General features: G+C 41.2%; 1 protein-coding gene and 1 long non-coding RNA gene across 2 annotated transcripts; one reads left to right on the top strand and one right to left on the bottom strand.

Annotated features, from left to right (window-relative positions):
* Positions 1-439: 439 nt before the first annotated feature.
* On the top strand, positions 440-4211 carry LOC115136973 (T-cell surface glycoprotein CD3 epsilon chain-like). The gene is made up of 5 exons (XM_029672922.2): positions 440-750; positions 1668-1868; positions 2000-2137; positions 2419-2474; positions 2779-4211. Exons 1-5 carry the CDS (start codon positions 681-683, stop codon positions 2833-2835), a joined length of 522 nt encoding a protein of 173 aa, XP_029528782.2. The 5' UTR covers positions 440-680; the 3' UTR covers positions 2836-4211.
* Positions 4212-4902: 691 nt separating this feature from the next.
* Positions 4903-9033, bottom strand: LOC135573984 (uncharacterized). The gene is made up of 2 exons (XR_010465082.1): positions 8496-9033; positions 4903-7590 (listed from the first exon to the last, which is right to left on the bottom strand). It is a non-coding gene; the product is annotated as an uncharacterized LOC135573984 (long non-coding RNA).
* Between the last annotated feature and the right edge of the window lie 11651 nt (positions 9034-20684).

Raw genomic sequence — 20684 nt, 5'->3', positions numbered from 1 at the left:
CATTCAACCTATTCTTATAGTTGACAAATTCTTACCTCTTTGTTGATTGATATCCATTGAATTGTGTTCATTTTCTGTTTTAGAAAGTTATGAAAAGATAGATAGTATCATTATAAAACAATATCAATTTAGATCATACAAGGGACAAACCTTAAATTAAGGAGATCTTTACATTTTTAAGTTGCACCTGCCTGCACCTGCTGTCCTTTCAAATTCAAATCCAAATGTTTCAGTTGGGCAGTTAGGTTCCTGCAAGAACCCCCCACCAACTAAGGAGATTCCTCGATGAACCCCACCTCCTATGGGGTTCTTGGACAAAACTTTTCTGGGCAATATTCAGTGCCAAGAACACTAAGGTTCTTCAAAGAACTTTGAGGATCTCAGAAGAACCCTTCTTTAACCCCTAATTTCTAGAGTGCACATAACAATTGCATACAAGCATTCACTTCCTGTTGCAAAGGGGAGAAGAGAGAGAGAGCGTGAGAGAGAGAGTGCGAGAGAGAGGGCGCGAGCGAGCTCTTTGGATGACTTTTATTGACTTGCCGTAACTTTCTGTCTCCTCTCTAATTTTCCTGAGTCTAGTTTTGTTCTGTTTCAGATACAATCCTAGTAAGCTAGAATTTAAGTTTTTGACTGCTGAAAATCAAGATAATCGAAGGTCTGTCTGAGAAGTAGAGAAAATGAACAGAGCTGGCGTTTATGGCGGGCTTGTCTTCCTCCTCCTCATCATGACTACTGTGGAGGGTGAAGGTAATGTAAAAAATGTCCCTGTCTTTTACTCTACGACATTGACTCTTTTCTTATCAATTACAGACTCAAAACATTGCTGAATTGTATAAAAATTTACCCTAAGATAAGATAATTTTGCATACTATTTTTATTGTGTTGGTGAATATACCATTATGTGTTTAATCAGACATTACATTTTTAATTGACAATACAATACTGTTTATTTACATATATTTTTCGAAATATAATACACAGAGTGTACAAACATTATGAATACCTGTTCTTTCCAAGGACTTAGAATGACCAAGTGAATCGAGGTGAAACCTATGATCCCTTATTGATGTCACTAGTTAAACCACTTCAATCAGTGTAGATGAAGGGGAGGAGACAGGTTAAATAAGGATTTTTAAGCCTTGACACAAGTGAGACATGGATTGTGTATGTGCACCATTTAGAACAAAAATGTAAGTGCCGTTGAACGGGGTACGGTAGTAGGTGCGAGGCGAACCGGTTTGTGGCAAGAACTGCAATGCTGCTGGGTTTTTCATGCTCAACAGTTCTGTGTGTATCAAGAATGGCCCATCACCCAAAGGATATCCAGAGAACTTGACACAACTGTGGGAAGCATTGGAGTAAACATTGGCCAGCATCCCTGTGGAACGCTTTCAAACACCTTGTAGAGTCCATGCCCTGATTAATCGAGGCTGTTCTGAGGGCAGGGGGCGCAACTCAATAGTAAGAAGGTGTTTTTAATGTTTTGTACACTCAGTGTATAATATAAAAGCTAGTTATTTGAATATTAGTGTTTTTCAGGTTTGCGGTCTATTACAAAACCCTACACATTAACACTCTGTATTAATCCATGGGCTGGATTGGACCACCTCGCCGTATGTTTGTCACCTCTGCGTTAAAGCATCCGTTGTGTTTTCTTTATTCAGGAGGTGTGTCATTCTGGAGAACTACAGTCACAATGACCTGTCCTGATAAAGGACAATGGTATGAAGACACTGTCCAAATGGAGGAGAGGGAAAATATAGAATTAACAAAGAATTATGATGAAAACAAAAGAGTTTACCACTGTGCATATGGGGATGAGTTTAAGGAAAAAACAAACTATCAGTTTTACATTAAAGGAAAGGGTGAGTAAAAGTGTCCTAATGTCATCTTTATGTTTAGAGCACCCCAACCTCTTTTCTCCATCCCATTTGAGCGGTCGTTTCAACACATTATTTCCACCCCTATGCCTATCTGTGTGTTGTTGGTGTTGCAGTGTGTAAGGACTGCTATGAGCTGAATCCACCTCTGGTTGCCGGGGCCATCATTGGGGACCTGCTGGTGACAGGAGGGGTCATCCTCATTGTGTATCTCAGGGCTCAGAAGAAGTCTGGACCTGCTGCACCCCAAAAACGTAACGTCTGACTATGCATCCGCCAACAGTGGCACTTGGTGATAAGGAAGGCTCTTGACTATTTAATATGACCATACCCAGGAGTACTCAACAACAAAGTATTCAGAGATCATAAAAATCTAAATTCCCTGTGACATAGTACACATAGGGTATCGACCATGTGTTATAAACGTTAAGTATAGTGAATTGTTTATTTATATTTATTAAATTTAATATTTATTAAATATTTGTGTTTATTTATTTATTGATTGATACTCACTTATATTTGGTTTTCCCCATAGCCACTTCCCGCTCAGCAGGCCGTGGCCCACCAGTGGTGCCAAGTCCTGACTATGAGGTAGGCTGTCTACCACTACCTCTTGTCTAGCTCTCCGTCTGTATTTTTTGCTTTGATTTCATCCGTATCTCCTACCTATCCTTCATTCCACATCTCCTGGTTAGCTAAAGTCTGTCAGTATTTTAGGGAGATGATCTAGGCTAGCTATTCACAATACTTCCGGTGGAGATGCATAAAACAAATAGTGGTGTTGCAATGGAAACTGATCTGTGAATCTGACTTAAACTGATCTGTGAGTCTGACTTAATTAACAACACCAAACAGCTACATCAGTCACCTAAAGCCTTTCTTTTCCTCCTGACAGCCCCTTAGTCTGGCAACCCGCAGCAGAGATATCTACGCTACCCACAGGACTGGGTAGACTGTCCTCTCACCAGACCACACCTGTTCTCTAGGACTCCTCTGATGCCCCGGACCAGCAGACCTCAGCTCACCCTGCCATCAAAGAGGAGGGGAGAAGGCTCTGTAGTGCTTAGCTTAGACTTAAATTGGCTTTTTATTTGTGCTTGATGTGTAAAATGTGTGATATTATGATTTAGTTAAAACTGTAGTTTAGAATTACTGGAACTAGTGATAATAGTGATCAATGTAGTGTTGCTCTGGAAAACAGAGATATAAAGATAGGTAGATCTGTGTAAAGACTTTTAGATGTTTGCTCTGCTGAAAACAACAAGTACGTAGCTGTGTTGATCAACTGTTGTAAAATGGTATTAATGTTTGCAGGTGCCAGCCAAGTTGTTCCTCTTCACAATGTTATTGCTGCCTGTCTATACACGGAGTGTACAAAACATTAGAAACGCCTTCCTAAAATTGAGTTGCACCTCCTTTTGCCCTCATAACAGCTTCAATTCATTGAGGCTTGGACTCTACAAGATGTTGAAAGAGTTCCACAGGGATGCTGGCCCATGTAGACTCCAATGCTTCCCACAGTTCTGTCATGTTGGCGGGATGTCCTTTGGGTGGTGGACCATTCATGATACCCACAGGAATCTGTTGAGCGTGAAAAACCCAGCAGTGTTACAGTTCTTGACATACTCAAACCGGTGCTCCTGGCAACTATTACCATTACCCATTCAAAGGCCCTTCAATATTTTGTCTTGCCCATTCACCCTCTGAATGGCACAGATACACAATCCATGACTCAATCCATGTCAAGGCTTAAAAATCCTTCTTTAACCTGTCTCCCTTCTTCTACACTGATTGAAGTGGATCACTCAAGTGACTTCAGTAAGGGATCATAGCTTTCACCTGGATTCACCTGGTCAGTCTATGCCACGGAAAGAGCAGGTGTTCTTAATGTTTTGTGCACCCAGTGTATTAGCACATGTACGTTATATTTTGCCTTGATTCTGTCTACTTCACTGTGAGCCACTGTGACACAAAGGAAATGTTTGTTTTATGAAGTGTAGTGCCATGCGACAAAAGAATCTAGCTAGTTTGTGGTTCTCTATCTTCAGTGTCAGCTGAAAGATCTAAGCCACAGATGCCTGCACCCCTTACGCTTACAGTAAATGATGGTGGATGATTGGCCAGGTCTCTCTGTTGCTAATCATGATGATCTCACCGGAAACATTTCACTTATGACTGTAGACAGACTACTTACCCCATCAGTGGAAAGAAAATGTATTTTTTGCCATACTCAAACTTTCTATAGCTAGAATGAAGTGGAAATCATGTCTATTTGATGTATATATATTTTTTCTCTTTTGACAAGAATAAAGCCCTTCTTAGAACGTTCAGGTGTGGGTGTCTAGAGTTGTTTCCCACAGTTTTGTATCAATGAGTGACTAGATCCTGTAGATCAATCCGGCCCTGAACTTACACAGCTGATTCAGCTAATTATGGTCCAGAGTGAAGACCATGAACATGGAGCGTGCACACCTGGAACACTGAAGTGAATGGTATCTGTTAGACCTGATCAACAGTGGTTCTTTTGGGAAATTTGAGTCTTGTTTGATAAATGTGTATGTTTGCAAGTTTGGTTGATTGGTTTTGTGTGTGTGTGTGTGTGTGTGTGTGTGTGTGTGTGTGTGAGGGGTTGATGTGAGCTTGGATGTGTGGGGGTTGGTTGTGTACACTGTGAGCTCTGTGTTGTTTGAGCTCTTCCGTTTGATCTTCTCTTGAAGCTCCGTTAGGAAACCGCACTTTGTAGACTAGCAGCAGTAAACCCCCATAACTACACTCGAAAAGCATTGCATGTATCATCCACTCTGTTCCATTAGAATACCTTATACATTCGGGCTTCCTGTAGAGCAAACCCTCCACTAAAGTTGCTCTATGTGGAAAGTCTGATAGAACAAAATTACTTTGACTCACTTGGTGATCTGCTAAAACGTAGGATGAAACCAGAAATAACAGAACACAATCAGGGAACATATAAAAGTAAATGAGTTATTGTTAAAATTGCAGTCGTTATTTTGTGACCAACTTTCCATTTCATTATTTATTTATTTTGGTTTAATTTCACCAGGTTAGTCTCATTGAGATGAAAAACCTATTTTCCAAGAGTGACCTGGCCAAAATAGTTGCTTCAGACACAATTACAACATGATACACAAAGCACGACAATTTAAATGAATTGGTGAGGTGTGTTGCATCTAGGAGTCAAAACATTGACAGCCACCCACTTTATTGTCCACCATAGATTTGACCTTATCTTTAAACTAATTCAAAAACACGAGCTCCTGCAATTTCCTGTCCTTCTGTAGCTTGTAGCAAGTGGAAGGGCCAGAGAAATAGAATGCTTTTTTACCCAGCTCTGTCCGGGCACAGTCAACAAGATACAGTCCTCTGAGCAGAGCTGATAGGTGTCATTTGTCTGCTGGACAATGTAGGTACACAGGCAAAAGGGAAGCTGTCTCAGTATGGCCTTATCGATGAAGACGTACCAATGACTATGTCTCCAAAGAGCTAAGAAAGGCCAGCTCCCTCTCATGTAGAGGGTACAGTGATGAGCGAGAGCTTTGGAGTTCAAAACTAACCGCCGTACACCTTAATTCTTCAAACATTATCTGTACACAGGTTGAAAAAAAAGTATATGCTCGGATTATAAAAGCAAATAAAAAATGGTGTTACTACATGGAATAACAAAACAGCCTAAAATGTGTTTTTTTTTATATATATATATATATATATATATATTTTTTTTTTTTTAAATACGTGGAAAATGTATGTATGTCCATAAACAATTTCTCTACAATATAAATAAATAAATAGAATTCAACAAACGTGTGATATATGGTTCCAGAAGGAAATCTTAGTTCATGCAAAACAGTAGCGCAAACTTAACAAAGCAACTGAGCAAACAGGTAATGTATGTACAGTGGGGCAAAACAGTTTTTAGTCAGCCACCAATTGTGCAAGTTCTCCCACTTAAAATGATGAGAGAGGCCTGTAATTTTCATCATGGGTACACTTCAACTATGACAGACAGAATGAGGGGAAAAAATCCAGAAAATCACATTGTAGGATTTTTAATGAATTTATTTGCAAATTATGGTGGAAAATAAGTATTTGGTCACCTACAAACAAGCAAGATTTCTGACTCTCACAGACCTGTAACTTCTTCTTTAAGAGGCTCCTCTGTCCTCCACTCGTTACCTGTATTAATGCCACCTGTTTGAACTTGTTATCAGTATAAAAGACACCTGTCCACAACCTCAAACAGTCACACTCCAAACTCCACTATGGCCAAGACCAAAGAGATGTCAAAGGACACCAGAAACAAAATTGTAGACCTGCACCAGGCCGGGAAGACTGAATCTGCAATAGGTAAGCAGCTTGGTTTGAAGAAATCAACTGTGGGAGCAATTATTAGGAAATGGAAGACATACAAGACCACTGATAATCTCCCTCGATCTGGGGCTCCACGCAAGATCTCACCCTGTGGGGTCAAAATGATCACAAGATCGGTGAGCAAAAATCCCAGAACCACATGGGGGGACCTAGTGAATGATCTGCAGAGAGCTGGGACCAAAGTAACATAGCCTATCATCAGTAACACACTACGCCGCCAGGGACTCAAATCCTGCAGTGCCAGACGTGTCCCCCTGCTTAAGCCAGTACATGTCCAGGCCCGTCTGAAGTTTGCTAGAGAGCATTTGGATGATCCAGAAGAAGATTGGGAGAATGTCATATGGTCAGATGAAACCAAAATATAACTTTTTGGTAAAAACTCAACTCGTCGTGTTTGGAGGACAAAGAATGCTGAGTTGCATCCAAAGAACACCATACCTACTGTGAAACATGGGGGTGGAAACATCATGCTTTGGGGCTGTTTTTCTGCAAAGGGACCAGGACGACTGATCTGTGTAAAGGAAAGAATGAATGGGGCCATGTATCGTGAGATTTTGAGTGAAAACCTACTTCCATCAGCAAGATGAAACGTGGCTGGGTCTTTCAGCATGACAATGATCCCAAACACACCGCCCGGGCAACGAAGGAGTGGCTTCGTAAGAAGCATTTCAAGGTCCTGGAGTGGCCTAGCCAGTCTCCAGATCTCAACCCCATAGAAAATCTTTGGAGGGAGTTGAAAGTCTGTGTTGCCCAGCAACAGCCCCAAAACATCACTGCTCTAGAGGAGATCTGCATGGAGGAATGGGCCAAAATACCAGCAACAGTGTGTGAAAACCTTGTGAAGACTTACAGAAAATGTTTGACCTCTGTCATTGCCAACAAAGGGTATATAACAAAGTATTGAGATAAACTTTTGTTATTGACCAAATACTTATTTTCCACCATAATTTGCAAAAAAATTCATTAAAAAATCCTACAATGTGATTTTCTTTCTCATTTTGTCTGTCATAGTTGAAGTGTACCTATGATGAAAATTACAGGCCACTCTCATCTTTTTAAGTGGGAGAACTTGCACAATTGGTGGCTGACTAAATACTTTTTTGCCCCACTGTACATCGAACATCCAAATGGCATTAACTTGTACAGTCAATGGTTCTGTACATCAAATTGACAGTTGAGAGACTTGTCATGGACATTGTGGACCTGATTTCTCAATGCTTTACAACTATTATTCTGAGGGGTGGTGAAAGTAATGTAGCACTGAGCACATATTATTATTCTCTTCATCTCCTTTCCGGCAGAGTGCTGTATTCAGATCTGTCTGTAAGAAAGAAAGAAAGGAAGGACAGACAGACAGACCGTCAGACACAAATGGATCAATCCATGGCTATAACTTAACGAGTTCGACAAGATGTTTTGTTAACACTGACCTCATTGTGGACAAGTTGTTTTGTTGACACTGACCTCATTGTGGACAGGTTGTTTTGTTAACACTGACCTCATTGTGGACAGGTTGTTTTGTTAACACTGACCTCATTGTGGACAAGTTGTTTTGTTAACACTGACCTCATTGTGGACAGGTTGTTTTGTTAACACTGACCTCATTGTGGACAAGTTGTTTTGTTAACACTGACCTCATTGTGGACAAGATGTTTTGTTAACACTGACCTCATTGTGGACAAGTTGTTTTGTTAACACTGACCTCATTGTGGACAAGTTGTTTTGTTAACACTGACCTCATTGTGGACAAGATGTTTTGTTAACACTGACCTCATTGTGGACAAGATGTTTTGTTAACACTGACCTCATTGTGGACAAGATGTTTTGTTAACACTGACCTCATTGTGGACAAGTTGTTTTGTTAACACTGACCTCATTGTGGACAAGTTGTTTTGTTAACACTGACCTCATTGTGGACAAGATGTTTTGTTAACATTGACCTCATTGTGGATGAGACCCATTTTGCTATATGCTAGGGATGAAAGAGATAAATTAAATATTGCTTTACATGATTGATGATGGTCTTCATGTGTATTATTTTTGTATGTTTACTGTAAAACATTTCATTTTTAAGAATAGCTAAATCAGAAGTGTTCACTTCTGAGTATTCAAAATTCAATGCACAATATACAAGGAAAACAACAAAGTGGGTCGGGGCTCGTCAGGTACCATTCAAATTCAAGTTGACATACTCCTATGTTTTTTCTCTTTTGTGTGGTCACTCACTTTTCTTGCCGGCGGTTAGTGTTGCTTTGGGCTGTGAGGCGATGCAGTAAACAGCTACTCCAATCAGGCAGTGGCCACCAGGACTCCCACAACCATCCCTACAGCCGTAGCTGTATCCAGCTTAATGCATTTATCACAGGCTGGACACACACACAAACACGCCATACATACACACAATGCACGCAAGCAGTCGCACGCACAATCCGTGTACACACGTACATTATAATGACGTGTATTATAATGGCATACACACAAACAAATATTGACTTCTTAAATTCTTGTGCCATATCATTGTACATTGAGGGAAGTGGCAGTACTGTACTTACTCCGACCTTTCACATAGATTTTGCGATCTTCCCTTCCGTCTTTCTTGCATACAAACTCCCCTGTGTTCTCATCCTTGTAATCCAATATATGAGTAGTTTCATTATTAGGGCTGAAAGTGAAACCATCAACACGTGATAGTGTGATCTTGTCCGAGGATTCTGCCACGTGTATTTTCAGCTGAACTAAATATATAGAAAAAACAGCATTTGATTGATAAGCCCTTTCAGGATATTAATTTTTCTCTCGATCAACTTTCCCCTCATGCTCTGTTTCTGTTATTTAAGCAAATGCATATACTCTAGGCAGACATTGTCAGGTCCATAATTATTGGCACCCTTGATAAAGATCAGCAAAAAAGTTAGTTTAAAATAAATAATACAAATACTGAGCTATATTGTATGCTACATTTAAAAAAAATATTTTATACTAATACAATTTCTCAGAGAAAGAGATTTTGTTTAACAAGTAATAACAAGTAGCCTTTTTTCTAAAATGTTTTATGAGACTGGAGAACATGTTGAGAGATCAGAGACCTGGCAGTGTGGTGCCAGGACAACAAAACACACATCCCGACAAGAGAGACAACACTACATAAAGAGAGACCTAAAGACAACAACATAGCAAGGCAGCAACACATGACAACACAGCATGGTAGCAACCGAACATGACAACAACATGGTACCAGCATACAAAAATAGTACAAACATCCCGGTGCACAGACAACAGCACAAAGACATGAAGGTAGAGACAACAATACATCACACAAAGCAGGCCCATCTGTCAGTAAGAGAGCCCATGATTGAGTCTTTGAATGAAGAGATTGAGATAAAAACTGTCCAGTTTGAGTGTTTGTTGCAGTTCGTTCCAGTCGCTAGCTGCAGCAAACTGAAAAGAGGAGCGACCCAGCGATGTGTGTGCTTTGGGGACCTTTAACAGAATGTGACTGGCAGAATGGGTGTTGTATGTGGAGAATGAGGGCTGCAGTAGATATCTCAGATAGGGGGGAGTGAGGCATAAGAGGGTTTTATGTTGGACGAGCAAGGAGGCATGGCTGAGTCAAATCGGAATCCTGACTTAATGAAGTGGCCAGGATTGAAGAGCTCAGCCATGTGTTTCTTGTCAGTAACAACCACATCATCAACTTTAAGGCACATGGGCAGCTGTGAGGAGGAGGGTTTATTCTCCAGGTCTTTAACCATTTTTCAGAACTTTTGGGGGTTTTACCCACAGAGTGAGAACTTCTCCCTAAAGTAACTAACCTTGGCCTTCCGGATAGCCTGAGTGCACTCATTTCTCATTTGCCTGAACAAGAGCCAGTCAGCCTGAGTATGTGTGTGCCGAGCCATTCACCAAATGCAATTCTTGAGGTGGAGTAACTCTGCAAGATCAATGTCGAAACAGAGGCTGAACCGGTTTTTAATTCTCATTTTCTTTACAGGGGCGTGTTTGTTAACAATACTACTGAAAATATCAAAAACGAAGGTCCAAGTGTCTTCGACAGAGGGGATCAACCTGATTCTATACCATTTTACAGAGGCCAGTTCATGAAGGAAGGCTTGCTCATTTTTTAGCAAGCGTCGTTTCACTGAGAAGCCATTACGAACACAGGCTGTAAAAAAGTGATCACTAAGGTCCTTACAGAAAACACCAGACTGATACCTATCAGGATTATTTGTGAGGATAACATCAAGAAGATTAGCCTTTTCCGGGTGTTTGAAGTCATATACCTTGTGGGATTGGTAATAATCTGATAAAGATTTAGGGGTCCAATTGCTCTAGGACTTGGTCAGGTGGTTTAAGCATGTCCCAGTTTAGGTCACCTAGCAGGACAAAATCAGACTTAGTGTAAGGGGCCAGGAGAGAGCTTAGGCTAGGTAGGGTACAGGCCGGTGCTGATGGAGGACGATAGCATCCAGCAACAGTCAACAAAGAGCTATTCGAAAGTTTAATACTTAAAACAAACAAATTAAATCGTTCAGGGACCAACTTGGTGGAGACAACCGAACACTGAAGGTGATCCTTGGTAAAGATTGCCACTCCCCCACCTTTCAGAAGATCTGTCTTGCTCTTCCTTAACCACGTCTCAGTAATGACCAACACATCTGGATTGGTGCTGTGAACCCACACTTTCAATTGATCCATTTTAGGTAATAAGCTTCTAGGTTTCACATGCAGAAAACCCAGGCTTTTGCGAGAGCAGAAATCAGTGAAGCAGATATCAGAGCACAAATAGGAATTGGGGCTAGCAACAGTAGATGGGCCAGGGTGTACATGCACATTTCCAGATATCATTAACAGTAATACAATCAAGGCATAGGACAGGGAGAGCTCTGCAGTGATGATTTATGAAATCTGAATGTGCATCAGATGGCAACAAGATCATATTGTATCAATTTCATCAGGTAACATGAATACAAAGCCGGAGAGAGGTGGTTAGAATGGGATGGGAGGGCAAAAGTCTGTAACAAATAGAGAGAAAATCCCCAGCTACAATAAATGACATTGCCTCTGTAGTTTCTATATAACTAGATACACATCTAGCGCCATGTCTCCCCCTGTACCAGACAGGGGGAGACAACCAGGGCAGATGGTGAACAGATCGCCAGGTGGAATCCAAGCAGCAGGCAATGGGAGTAGGTGTCACACCCACTTGGGAGAAGCTTTTATTTCTGGAGGCAGATTTCTTGTAGAAAATGCCAGTCTCTGAACAGCAGGAGGGGGCTTCAAGGACCTCTATGCCAGGTGGTGTCAGAGGAATGCCCCAAAACTTCTCCAAGACTCCAGCCACCCAAGTCATAGACTGTTCTCTCTGCTACCGCACTGCAAGCGGTACCGATGCATCAAGTCTGGAAGCAACAGGATCCTGAACAGTTTTTACCCACAAGCCAAAAGACCTCTAAATACACTGAACAAAAATATAAAATGTATATTTTGTGTAAAGTAAAGTGTTGTAAAGTGTTGGTCCCATGTTTCATGAGCTGAAATAAAAGATCCATGAAATGTTCCATTCACATAAAAAGCATATTTCTCTCAAATTTTGTGTACAAATTAGTTTACATCCCTGTTAATGAGCATTTCTCCTTAGCCGAGATAACCCATCCACCTGACAGGTGTGGTATATCAAGAAGCTGATTCAACAGCATGATCATTACCCAGGTGCACCTTGCGCCGAGGACAATAAAAGGCCATGCTAAAATGTGCAGTTTGTCTCATAACACAATTCCACAGATGTCTCAAGTTTTGAGGGAGCTTTTCTGACTGCAGGAATGTCCACCAGAGCTGTTGCCAGATTTTTTCTACCATAAGCCACCTCCAACGTTGTTTTAGAGAATTTGGCAGTACGTCGAACCGGCCTCACAACCGCAGATCATGTGTATGGCGTCGTGTGAGTGAGTGGTTCGTCTTAAACTTCAATTTTGTATAATAGTAAAACCAAAGAATACATGTATTTTTACTGAATTTAGGCATGAAATGTTACAAGAAATAACACCTTCACACAAAGATATTGATCTATCTTTATTTTGTGTCTCCTACAAACCTTTTCAATTGTAAATAAATATTTCTCATGTCAGTGATGAAAACTTGTGTTTCTATCAATTTCAATTTAATCCACCAGAAAAGACAGAAAAAATAATACAACAAATATTGTGGTTAAACTCAAATATACTAATTGATAAAAAAAAAAAAAAATGTTTTTTATTTTAAAAAGAAGGTATAATCTTCGTAAATTATATCATAAATAGGACAGGTGGAGTTGTCACACATGCAGCTAACAAAAACATATGGAAATGTCTGCTCTCCCCAAAATTACAACCAACTAATTGCAGCATTACCGCAAAAATAAAAGAGGAAAGTGGAAGGGGGAAAAGTAAGGAACTTGTCTGTCGGCCCTGCATTAAAGACCAAAATTGGTTAAAGAAAATTGTGATAAATAAAAAGGTATACCAGTTTCATTTAAGGACCATAAACATTGACAGCTGTGCCATATAGATCGCAAAATAGTTGAAAATAGATTTTTTTTGACGTACCGATTCCATGGCACATGGTTTATGAATTGACACGGAAAACGACGCCAGATTGATTCAAAACTTAGAATTGTTCAATTTAAATGATTTACAAAATTATTGCAACCAATAGAATGTTATATATAATGGGATACAGCAGCCATCCCAGCTCTGCAGATTTTGCTGCGAAGAGACAGAATCATTAGACCATTTGTTTTGGTACTGTCCATATGTAGCTTGTTTCTGGTCACAGGTCCAGGAATGGCTGAAGAATTGCTATATTTACCTTGCGCTAACCCTGCAGATCGCACTACTGGGTGATATGAAAAGTCATAGTCAATCGACCAATAATATTATAATAATTTTAGCAAAAACAAAAAATTAAATGTAACAATCTGTAGAAACAATGAGAATAGAAATGTTCAGAACTTTTGTGAAACATCACAGCACAGATGATAAATACATGGCAAATAGAAAGAGAGATAGTTAAGAGATAGATGGGAGGGGTTGAATGGAGCTGAAGGTTGGGACTAATAGCAACTAATAACAAGATAACTCATGTAAAAGATACTGTGTCTGTAAAACATAAATAGGTTAAGATCGTTTGTCAAAGAGCACAGTTTGAAAGATACAGCAAATATAATTCAAACTGGATGGACATTAGAAATAATGGGAGAGGTAGAGGAAGGACTCAGAGTAAAAACAAACTAAATAGAACAATTGTAAAATGAACTGTGTCCATAAAATGTATATAGTATGTATAATCTGTAAGTAGAAGCCTAAGCGTTGTTGTTCACTAGTTTACTCCAATTAGGAGAGGAATGGTAGGGTTAGAAAGGAATAAAGGAAAATATATATATTTTTAAGATATGTACAGTTGTCGGAAGTTTACATACACCTTAGCCAAAATAAAAAGCCTCAATTTTTCACAATTCCTGAAATGTAATCCTAGTAAAAAATACCCCGTCTTAGGTCAGTTAGGATCACCATTTTATTTTAAGAATGTGAAATGTCAGAATAATAGTAGAGAGAAGGACTTATTTCAGCTTTTATTTCTTTCATCACATTCCCAGTGGGTCAGAAGTTTACATACACTCAATTAGTATTTGGTAGCATTGCTTTTAAATTGTTTAACTTGGGACAAACATTTCGGGTAGCCTTCCACAAGCTTCCCACAATAAGTTCGGTGAATTTTGGCCCTGACAGAGCTGGTGTAACTGAGTCAGGTTTGTAGGCCCTCCTTGCTCGCACACACTTTTTCAGTTCTGCCCACAAATGTTCTATATGATTGAGATCAGGGCTTTGTGATGGCCACTCCAATACCTTGACTTTATTGTCCTTGTGGCATAGCAGTCAGACGTCCTTAGCCAGAAGCTAACCAGAAGCTAGCCAGTTTACTGACTAACGTTAGTATTAAGCTAACCACGATTTGTGATCATCAGCTATCCTTTAGCTAGAAAAGCTATCGCCAGTTTTGTACAACGCGACTCAGACCAGAACCTTCCCGGACCTATTTTTCTCTCCATATCCCCGGATTTCAACCGCAAGCTCTGGACATTTACACATGGATCTTGCAGCTAGCTAGCTGCTATCCGTGTGACTATTGGCTTACGTCGATCCCGGAGCAAACATCAATTATTCCGGAGGTAGCCAGCTGAAGAGTTCCATCAGCCACTCCTGGGCTACAATCACCTATCCGGACCCATTTTATTGCTGATGCGGAGCCCCACCGGGCCTTCACGACTGGACTACCGACGTTATCTGCCCGAGGGAGTTATCCAACTGGCCCCTCCGTCGCGACGTTACCTGAACGCCCATCCATGGCCCCGCTAACCGTTAGCTGTCTTATCGGCTGCTATCTGAATAGGTCTATCGGACTATTTTTCTTGGGTCACTATAACTATATCTATTTTGCCAATTAGATTGATCCCCTCTACCACACGGAACCCCACTAATCTACCGTCGGAAACGCACGAGGTGGCTAAAAACAGACCTCCATCCTATGCTAGCTTGCTACCGATGGCCCGGCTAGCTGTCTGAATTGCCGTTACCCCAACCAACCTCACTACTCACTGGACCCTTATGATCACTCAGCATGCCTCTTCTTAATGTCAATATGCCTTGTCCATTGCTTCTTCTGGTTAGTGTTTATTGGCTTACTTCACTGTAGAGCCTCTAGCCCTGCTCATTATACCTTATCCAACCTTTCAGTTCCACCACCCACACATGCGATGACATCACCTGGTTTCAATGATGTTTCTAGAGACAATATCTCTCTCATCATCACTCAATACCTAGGTTTACCTCCACTGTATTCATATCCTACCATACCTTTGTCTGTACATTATACCTTGAAGCTATTTTATCGCCCCCAGAAACCTCATTTTACTCTCTGTTCCGGACGTTCTAGACGACCAATTCTCATAGCTTTTAGCCGTACCCTTATCCTACTCCTCCTCTGTTCCTCTGGTGATGTAGAGGTGAATCCAGGCCCTGCAGTGCCGAGCTCCACTCCTATTCCCCAGGTGCTCTCTTTTGATGACTTCTGTAACCGTAATAGCCTTGGTTTCATGCATGTTAACATTAGAAGCCTCCTCCCTAAATTTATTTTATTCACTGCTTTAGCACACTCTGCCAACCCGGATGTTCTAGCCGTGTCTGAATCCTGGCTTCGAAAGCTCACCAAAAATTCTGAAATCTCCATTCCTAACTACAACATTGTCAGACAAGATAGAACAGCCAAAGGGGGCGGTGTTGCAATCTACTGCAAAGATAAGCTGCAGAGTTATGTCCTACTATCCAGGTCTGTAACCAAGCAATTTGAAATTCTACTTTTTTTTTTATCTCATCCCGTCAGTAGAGGATGCCTGGTTATTTAAAAAAAAAAGCCTTCCTCGCCATCTTAAATAAGCATGCCCCATTCAAGAAATTTTACCAACACAAAAACATCCTATGGCGTTGGCATCGAACAGCCCCCGTGATATGCAACTTTTCAGGGAAGCTAGAAACCAATATACACAGGCAGTTAGAAAAGCCAAGGCTAGCTTTTTCAAGCAGAAATTTGCTTCCTGCAACACAAACTCAAAAAAGTTCTGGGACACTGTAAAGTCCATGGAGAATAAGAACACCTCCCTCCCAGCTGCCCACTGCACTGAGGACCTCAAACACTGTCACCACCAATAAATCAACTATAATTGAGAATTTCAATAAGCATTTTTCTACGGCTCGCCATGCTTTCCACCTGGCTACCCCTACCCCGGTCAACAACACTGCATCCCCCACAGCAACTCGCCCAAGCCTTCTCCTTTTTCTCCTTCTCCCAAATCCAGTCAGCTGATGTTCTGAAAGAGCAGCAAAATCTGGACCCCTACAAAACAGCCGTGCTAGACAGTCTGGACCCTTTCTTTCTAAAATTATCTGCCGAAATTGTTGCAACCCCTATTACTAGCTTGTTCAACCTCTCTTTTGTGTCATCTGAGATCCCCAAAGATTGGAAAGCAGCTGCGGTCATCCCCCTCTTCAAAGGGGAGGACACTCTTGACCCAAACTGCTACAGACCTATATCTATCCTACTCTGCCTTTCTAAGGTCTTCGAAAGCTAAGTCAACAAACAGATCACCAGCCATTTCGAATCCCACCATACCTTATCCGCTATGCAATCTGATTTCAGAGCTGGTCATGGGTGCAGCTCAGCCACGCTCAAGGTCCTAAATGATATCCTAACCACCATCGATAAGAAACAATACTGTGCAGCTGTATTCAGTGACCTGGCCAAGACTTTCGACTCTGTCAATCACCACATCCTCATCGGCAGACTCGATAGCCTTGGTTTCTCAAATGATTGCCTCGCCTGGTTCACCAACTACTTCTCTGATAGAGTTCAGTGTGTCAAATCGGAGGGCCTGTTGTCTGGGCCTCTGGCAGTCTTTATGGGGGTGCCACAGGGTTCAATTCTTGGACCGACTCGGTTCTCTGTATACATCAATGATGTCGCTCTTGCTGCTGGTGAGTCTCTGATCCACCTCTACGCAGACGACACCATTCTGTATACTTCTTGCCCTTTTTTGGACACTGTGTTAACAACCCTCCAGGCAAGCTTCAATGCCATACAACTCTCCTTCCGTGGCCTCCAATTGCTCTTAAATACAAGTAAAACTAAATGCATGCTCTTCAACCGATCGCTGCTTGCACTTCCCCACACGTCCAACATCACTACTCTGGAAGGTTCTGACTTAGAATATGTGGACAACTACCTAGGTGTGTGGTTAGACTGTAAACTCTCCTTCCAGACTCACATCAAACATCTCCAATTCAAAGGTAAATCTAGAATTGGCTTCCTATTTCGCAACAAAGCATCCTTCACTCATGCTGCCAAACATACCCTTGTAAAACTGACCATCCTACCGATCCTCGACTTCGGCGATGTCACTTACAAAATAGCCTCCAATACCCTACTCAATAAATTGGATGCAGTCTAACACAGTGCCATCCGTTTTGTCACCAAAGCACCATATACTACCCACCACTGCGACCTGTACGCTCTCGTTGGCTGGCCCTTGCTTCATACTCATCGCCAAACCCACTGGCTCCAGGTCATCTACAAGACCCTACTAGGTAAAGTCCCCCCTTATCTCAGCTCGCTGGTCACCATAGCAGCACCCACCTGTAGCACGCGCTCCAGCAGGTATATCTCTCTGGTCACCCCCAAAACCAATTCTTCCTTTGGTGGCCTCTCCTTCCAGTTCTCTGCTGCCAATGACTGGAACGAACTACAAAAATCTCTAAAACTGGAAACACTTATCTCCCTCACTAGCTGTCAGAGCAGTTTACAGATTATTGCACCTGTACATAGCCCATCTATAATTTAGCCCAAATAACTACCTCTCCCCCTACTGTATTTATTTATTTAGCGCTTTTGCACCACATTATTTCTATTTCTACTATGCACATTCTTTCACTGCAAATCGACCATTCGTGTTTTACTTGCTATATTGTATTTACTTCGTCACCATGGCCTTTTTTTTTGCCTTTACCTCCCTTATCTCACCTCTTTTGCTTACATTGTATTTAGACTTATTTTTTTTACTGTATTATTGACTGTATGTTTGTTTTACTCCATGTGTAACTGTGTTGTTGTATGTGTCGAACTGCTTTGCTTTATCTTGGCCAGGTCGCAATTGTAAATGAGAACTTGTTCTCAACTTGCCTACCTGGTTAAATATAGGTGAAATAAAATAAAATAAAAATAGTCGATTTGGAAGACCCATTTGCGACCAAGCTTTAACGTCCTGACTGATGTCTTGAGATGTTGCTTCAATATATCCACATAATTTTCCTACATCATGATGCCATCTATTTTGTGAAGTGCACCAGTCTCTCCTGCAGCAAAGCACCCCCACAACATGATGCTGCTACCCCCGTGCTTCACGGGATGGCGTTTTTCACGGGATGGGGTTTTTCGGCTTGCAAGCCTCCCCCTTTTTCCTCCAAACATAACGATGGTCATTATGGCTAAACAGTTCTATGGCGGTTTTGGAGCAGTGGCTTATTCCTTGCTGAGCGGCCTTTCTGGTTACGTCGATATAGGACTCGTTTTACTGTGGATATCGATACTTTTGTACCGGTTTCCTCCAGCATCTTCACAAGGTCCTTTGCTGTTGTTCTGGGATTGATTTGCACTTTTCATACTGAAGTACATGCATCTCTAGGAGACAGAACGTGTCTCCTTCCTGAGCGGTATGAATGCTGCGGGATCCCATGGTGTTTATACTTGCATACTATTGTTTGTACAGATGAACGTGGTACCTCCGGGCGTTTGGAAATTGTTCCCAAGGATGAACCAGACTTGTGGAGGTCTCCAATTTGTTTTCTGAGGTCTTGGCTGATATCTTTTGATTTTCCCATGATGTCAAGCAAAGAGGCACTGAGTTTGAAGGTGGGCCTTGAAATACATCCACAGGTACACCTCCAATTGACTCAAATTATGTCAATTAGCCTAACGGAAGCTTCTAAAGCCATGAAATTATTTTCTGGAATTGTCCAAGCTGTTTAAAGGCACAGTCAACTTAGTGTATGTAAACTTCTGACCCACTGGAATTGTGATACAGTGAATTATAAGTGAAATAATCTGTCTGTAAACAATTGTTGGAAAAATGACTTGTGTCACGCACAGTAGATGTCCTAACCGACTTGTCAAAACTATAGTTTGTTAACAAGAAATTTGTGGAGGAGTTGAAAAACGAGTTAATGACTCCAACCTAAGTGTATGTAAACTGACTTCAACTATATACATACACATACACATATATGTGTGTGTGTGTATATACATATACATACATAAATCTATACATACACACATACATATATGTGTGTATATATATATATATTTGCCAAAAAAATATATGGGGGATTGGAAGTGACGCAGACAATTACATTGATGGAAGCTACAATCTATCTGCAATATTAAACCCGATCTACCCACCAAAACTGTCTTAAAAATGTAAAACAAATAAAAAGGGTCTTTAGAATAGGGGATCAAAAACCTAAAACTTACCCTTTCCTTGTCGGTTTTCAAAAAGTCTTCAAAATGTCACCTTCTCATGGGGTGTGTCTGTCTCTATGTCTATGAGGTGGTGTGTATGATTATCTTGCATTAACACCAGCGCTGTGTCTGTCCCTATTTAATACCTCAGCAACATGAGACCGGGTTGAGTTATGGGTGACGCCACAGATCAACTTCAACACGCTGCTTTGGCAAGTACTATCACTTTGAAACAACAATGTCCCAATGTTTAATACCAAGGGTACGAAGAATTACATATGGGCCTACAGTAAATTGCTAAAAATAATGTAAGAGTAGTGGTTTTAGTATGTAGTATGATTTTACGATGTAGTAAAACATGATTATAATAATCACTGATCTTTAAGTTTAGTTCCAATAATTCTGTTGAAAACCTAAAATCCCTACTGCTCTGCAGAGTAGCCATGTGAGGAAGACAAAGAGACAACAGCTTCCTGCTTGGCAACGGTAGACCACAACACCCTGTAACCTACAACTGGCACCTGGAACAGTTACACTCTCACCCAGGCACTAAGACACAATGCCTCAAACAGTACCACCCCTATGCCTCAAACAGTACCACCCCTATGCCTCAAACACTACCACCCCTATGCCTCAAACACTACCACCCCTACGCCTCAAACACTACCACCCCTATGCCTCAAACACTACCACCCCTACGCCTCAAACACTACCACCCCTACGCCTCAAACACTACCACCCCTACGCCTCAAACACTACCACCCCTACGCCTCAAACACTACCACCCCTACGCCTCAAACACTACCACCCCTACGCCTCAAACACTACCACCCCTATGTTCGACACAAATAACGATGCACTAACCACAAGTAAGACAGAAAACACTTTTCTTAGAATAATTGCGGTTTACAAAATGTTGATTTTGGCCAGTCTTATTACACACAATCACATATACCCAGACAGCAATGTCAGAACCATAAAAGATAGAGCAGAATCAATTCCCTACCATCAGTGTCAAATGAACACAATCTGAGATATAATTGTCATATGTGAATGTCATCACAATTTCCATTATACCTAAGGCTGCATTTCCTCCCACTGGCTCAGCACACTGATATGGGCTAACACTAGCTCCATTACAGCAGAACCAGTGAAGGCCAGCCCTGCACTGCCCCCTGATGATGCCCAGTCCAGACCTGCAAAGCACAGCTGACCTATGACAGCATTAATATGACAAGAAGACAGACCATTATATGTAAATCAATAGACAGTTGGTTCCTTAAGTCTCCAACCTGGGTATTTGACAGGGTAAGATTA

Source organism: Oncorhynchus nerka, linkage group LG11, assembly GCF_034236695.1.
Source record: "Oncorhynchus nerka isolate Pitt River linkage group LG11, Oner_Uvic_2.0, whole genome shotgun sequence".
Taxonomy (NCBI): domain Eukaryota; kingdom Metazoa; phylum Chordata; class Actinopteri; order Salmoniformes; family Salmonidae; genus Oncorhynchus; species Oncorhynchus nerka.
The sequence above is the reverse complement of the archived record's forward strand: the minus strand, read 5'-3'. Positions and strand labels throughout refer to the sequence as shown.

What these genes read in the sequence shown, in the direction of transcription:
- LOC115136973 (XM_029672922.2), top strand. Translation starts at nt 681, where the DNA reads ATGAACAGAGCTGGCGTTTATGGCGGGCTTGTCTTCCTCCTCCTCATC. An exon ending in GACTACTGTGGAGGGTGAAG is followed by an intron (nt 751 to 1,667) that starts GTAATGTAAAAA and finishes TTCTTTATTCAG; the next exon opens with GAGGTGTGTCATTCTGGAGA. An exon ending in TGCCAAGTCCTGACTATGAG is followed by an intron (nt 2,475 to 2,778) that starts GTAGGCTGTCTA and finishes TCCTCCTGACAG; the next exon opens with CCCCTTAGTCTGGCAACCCG.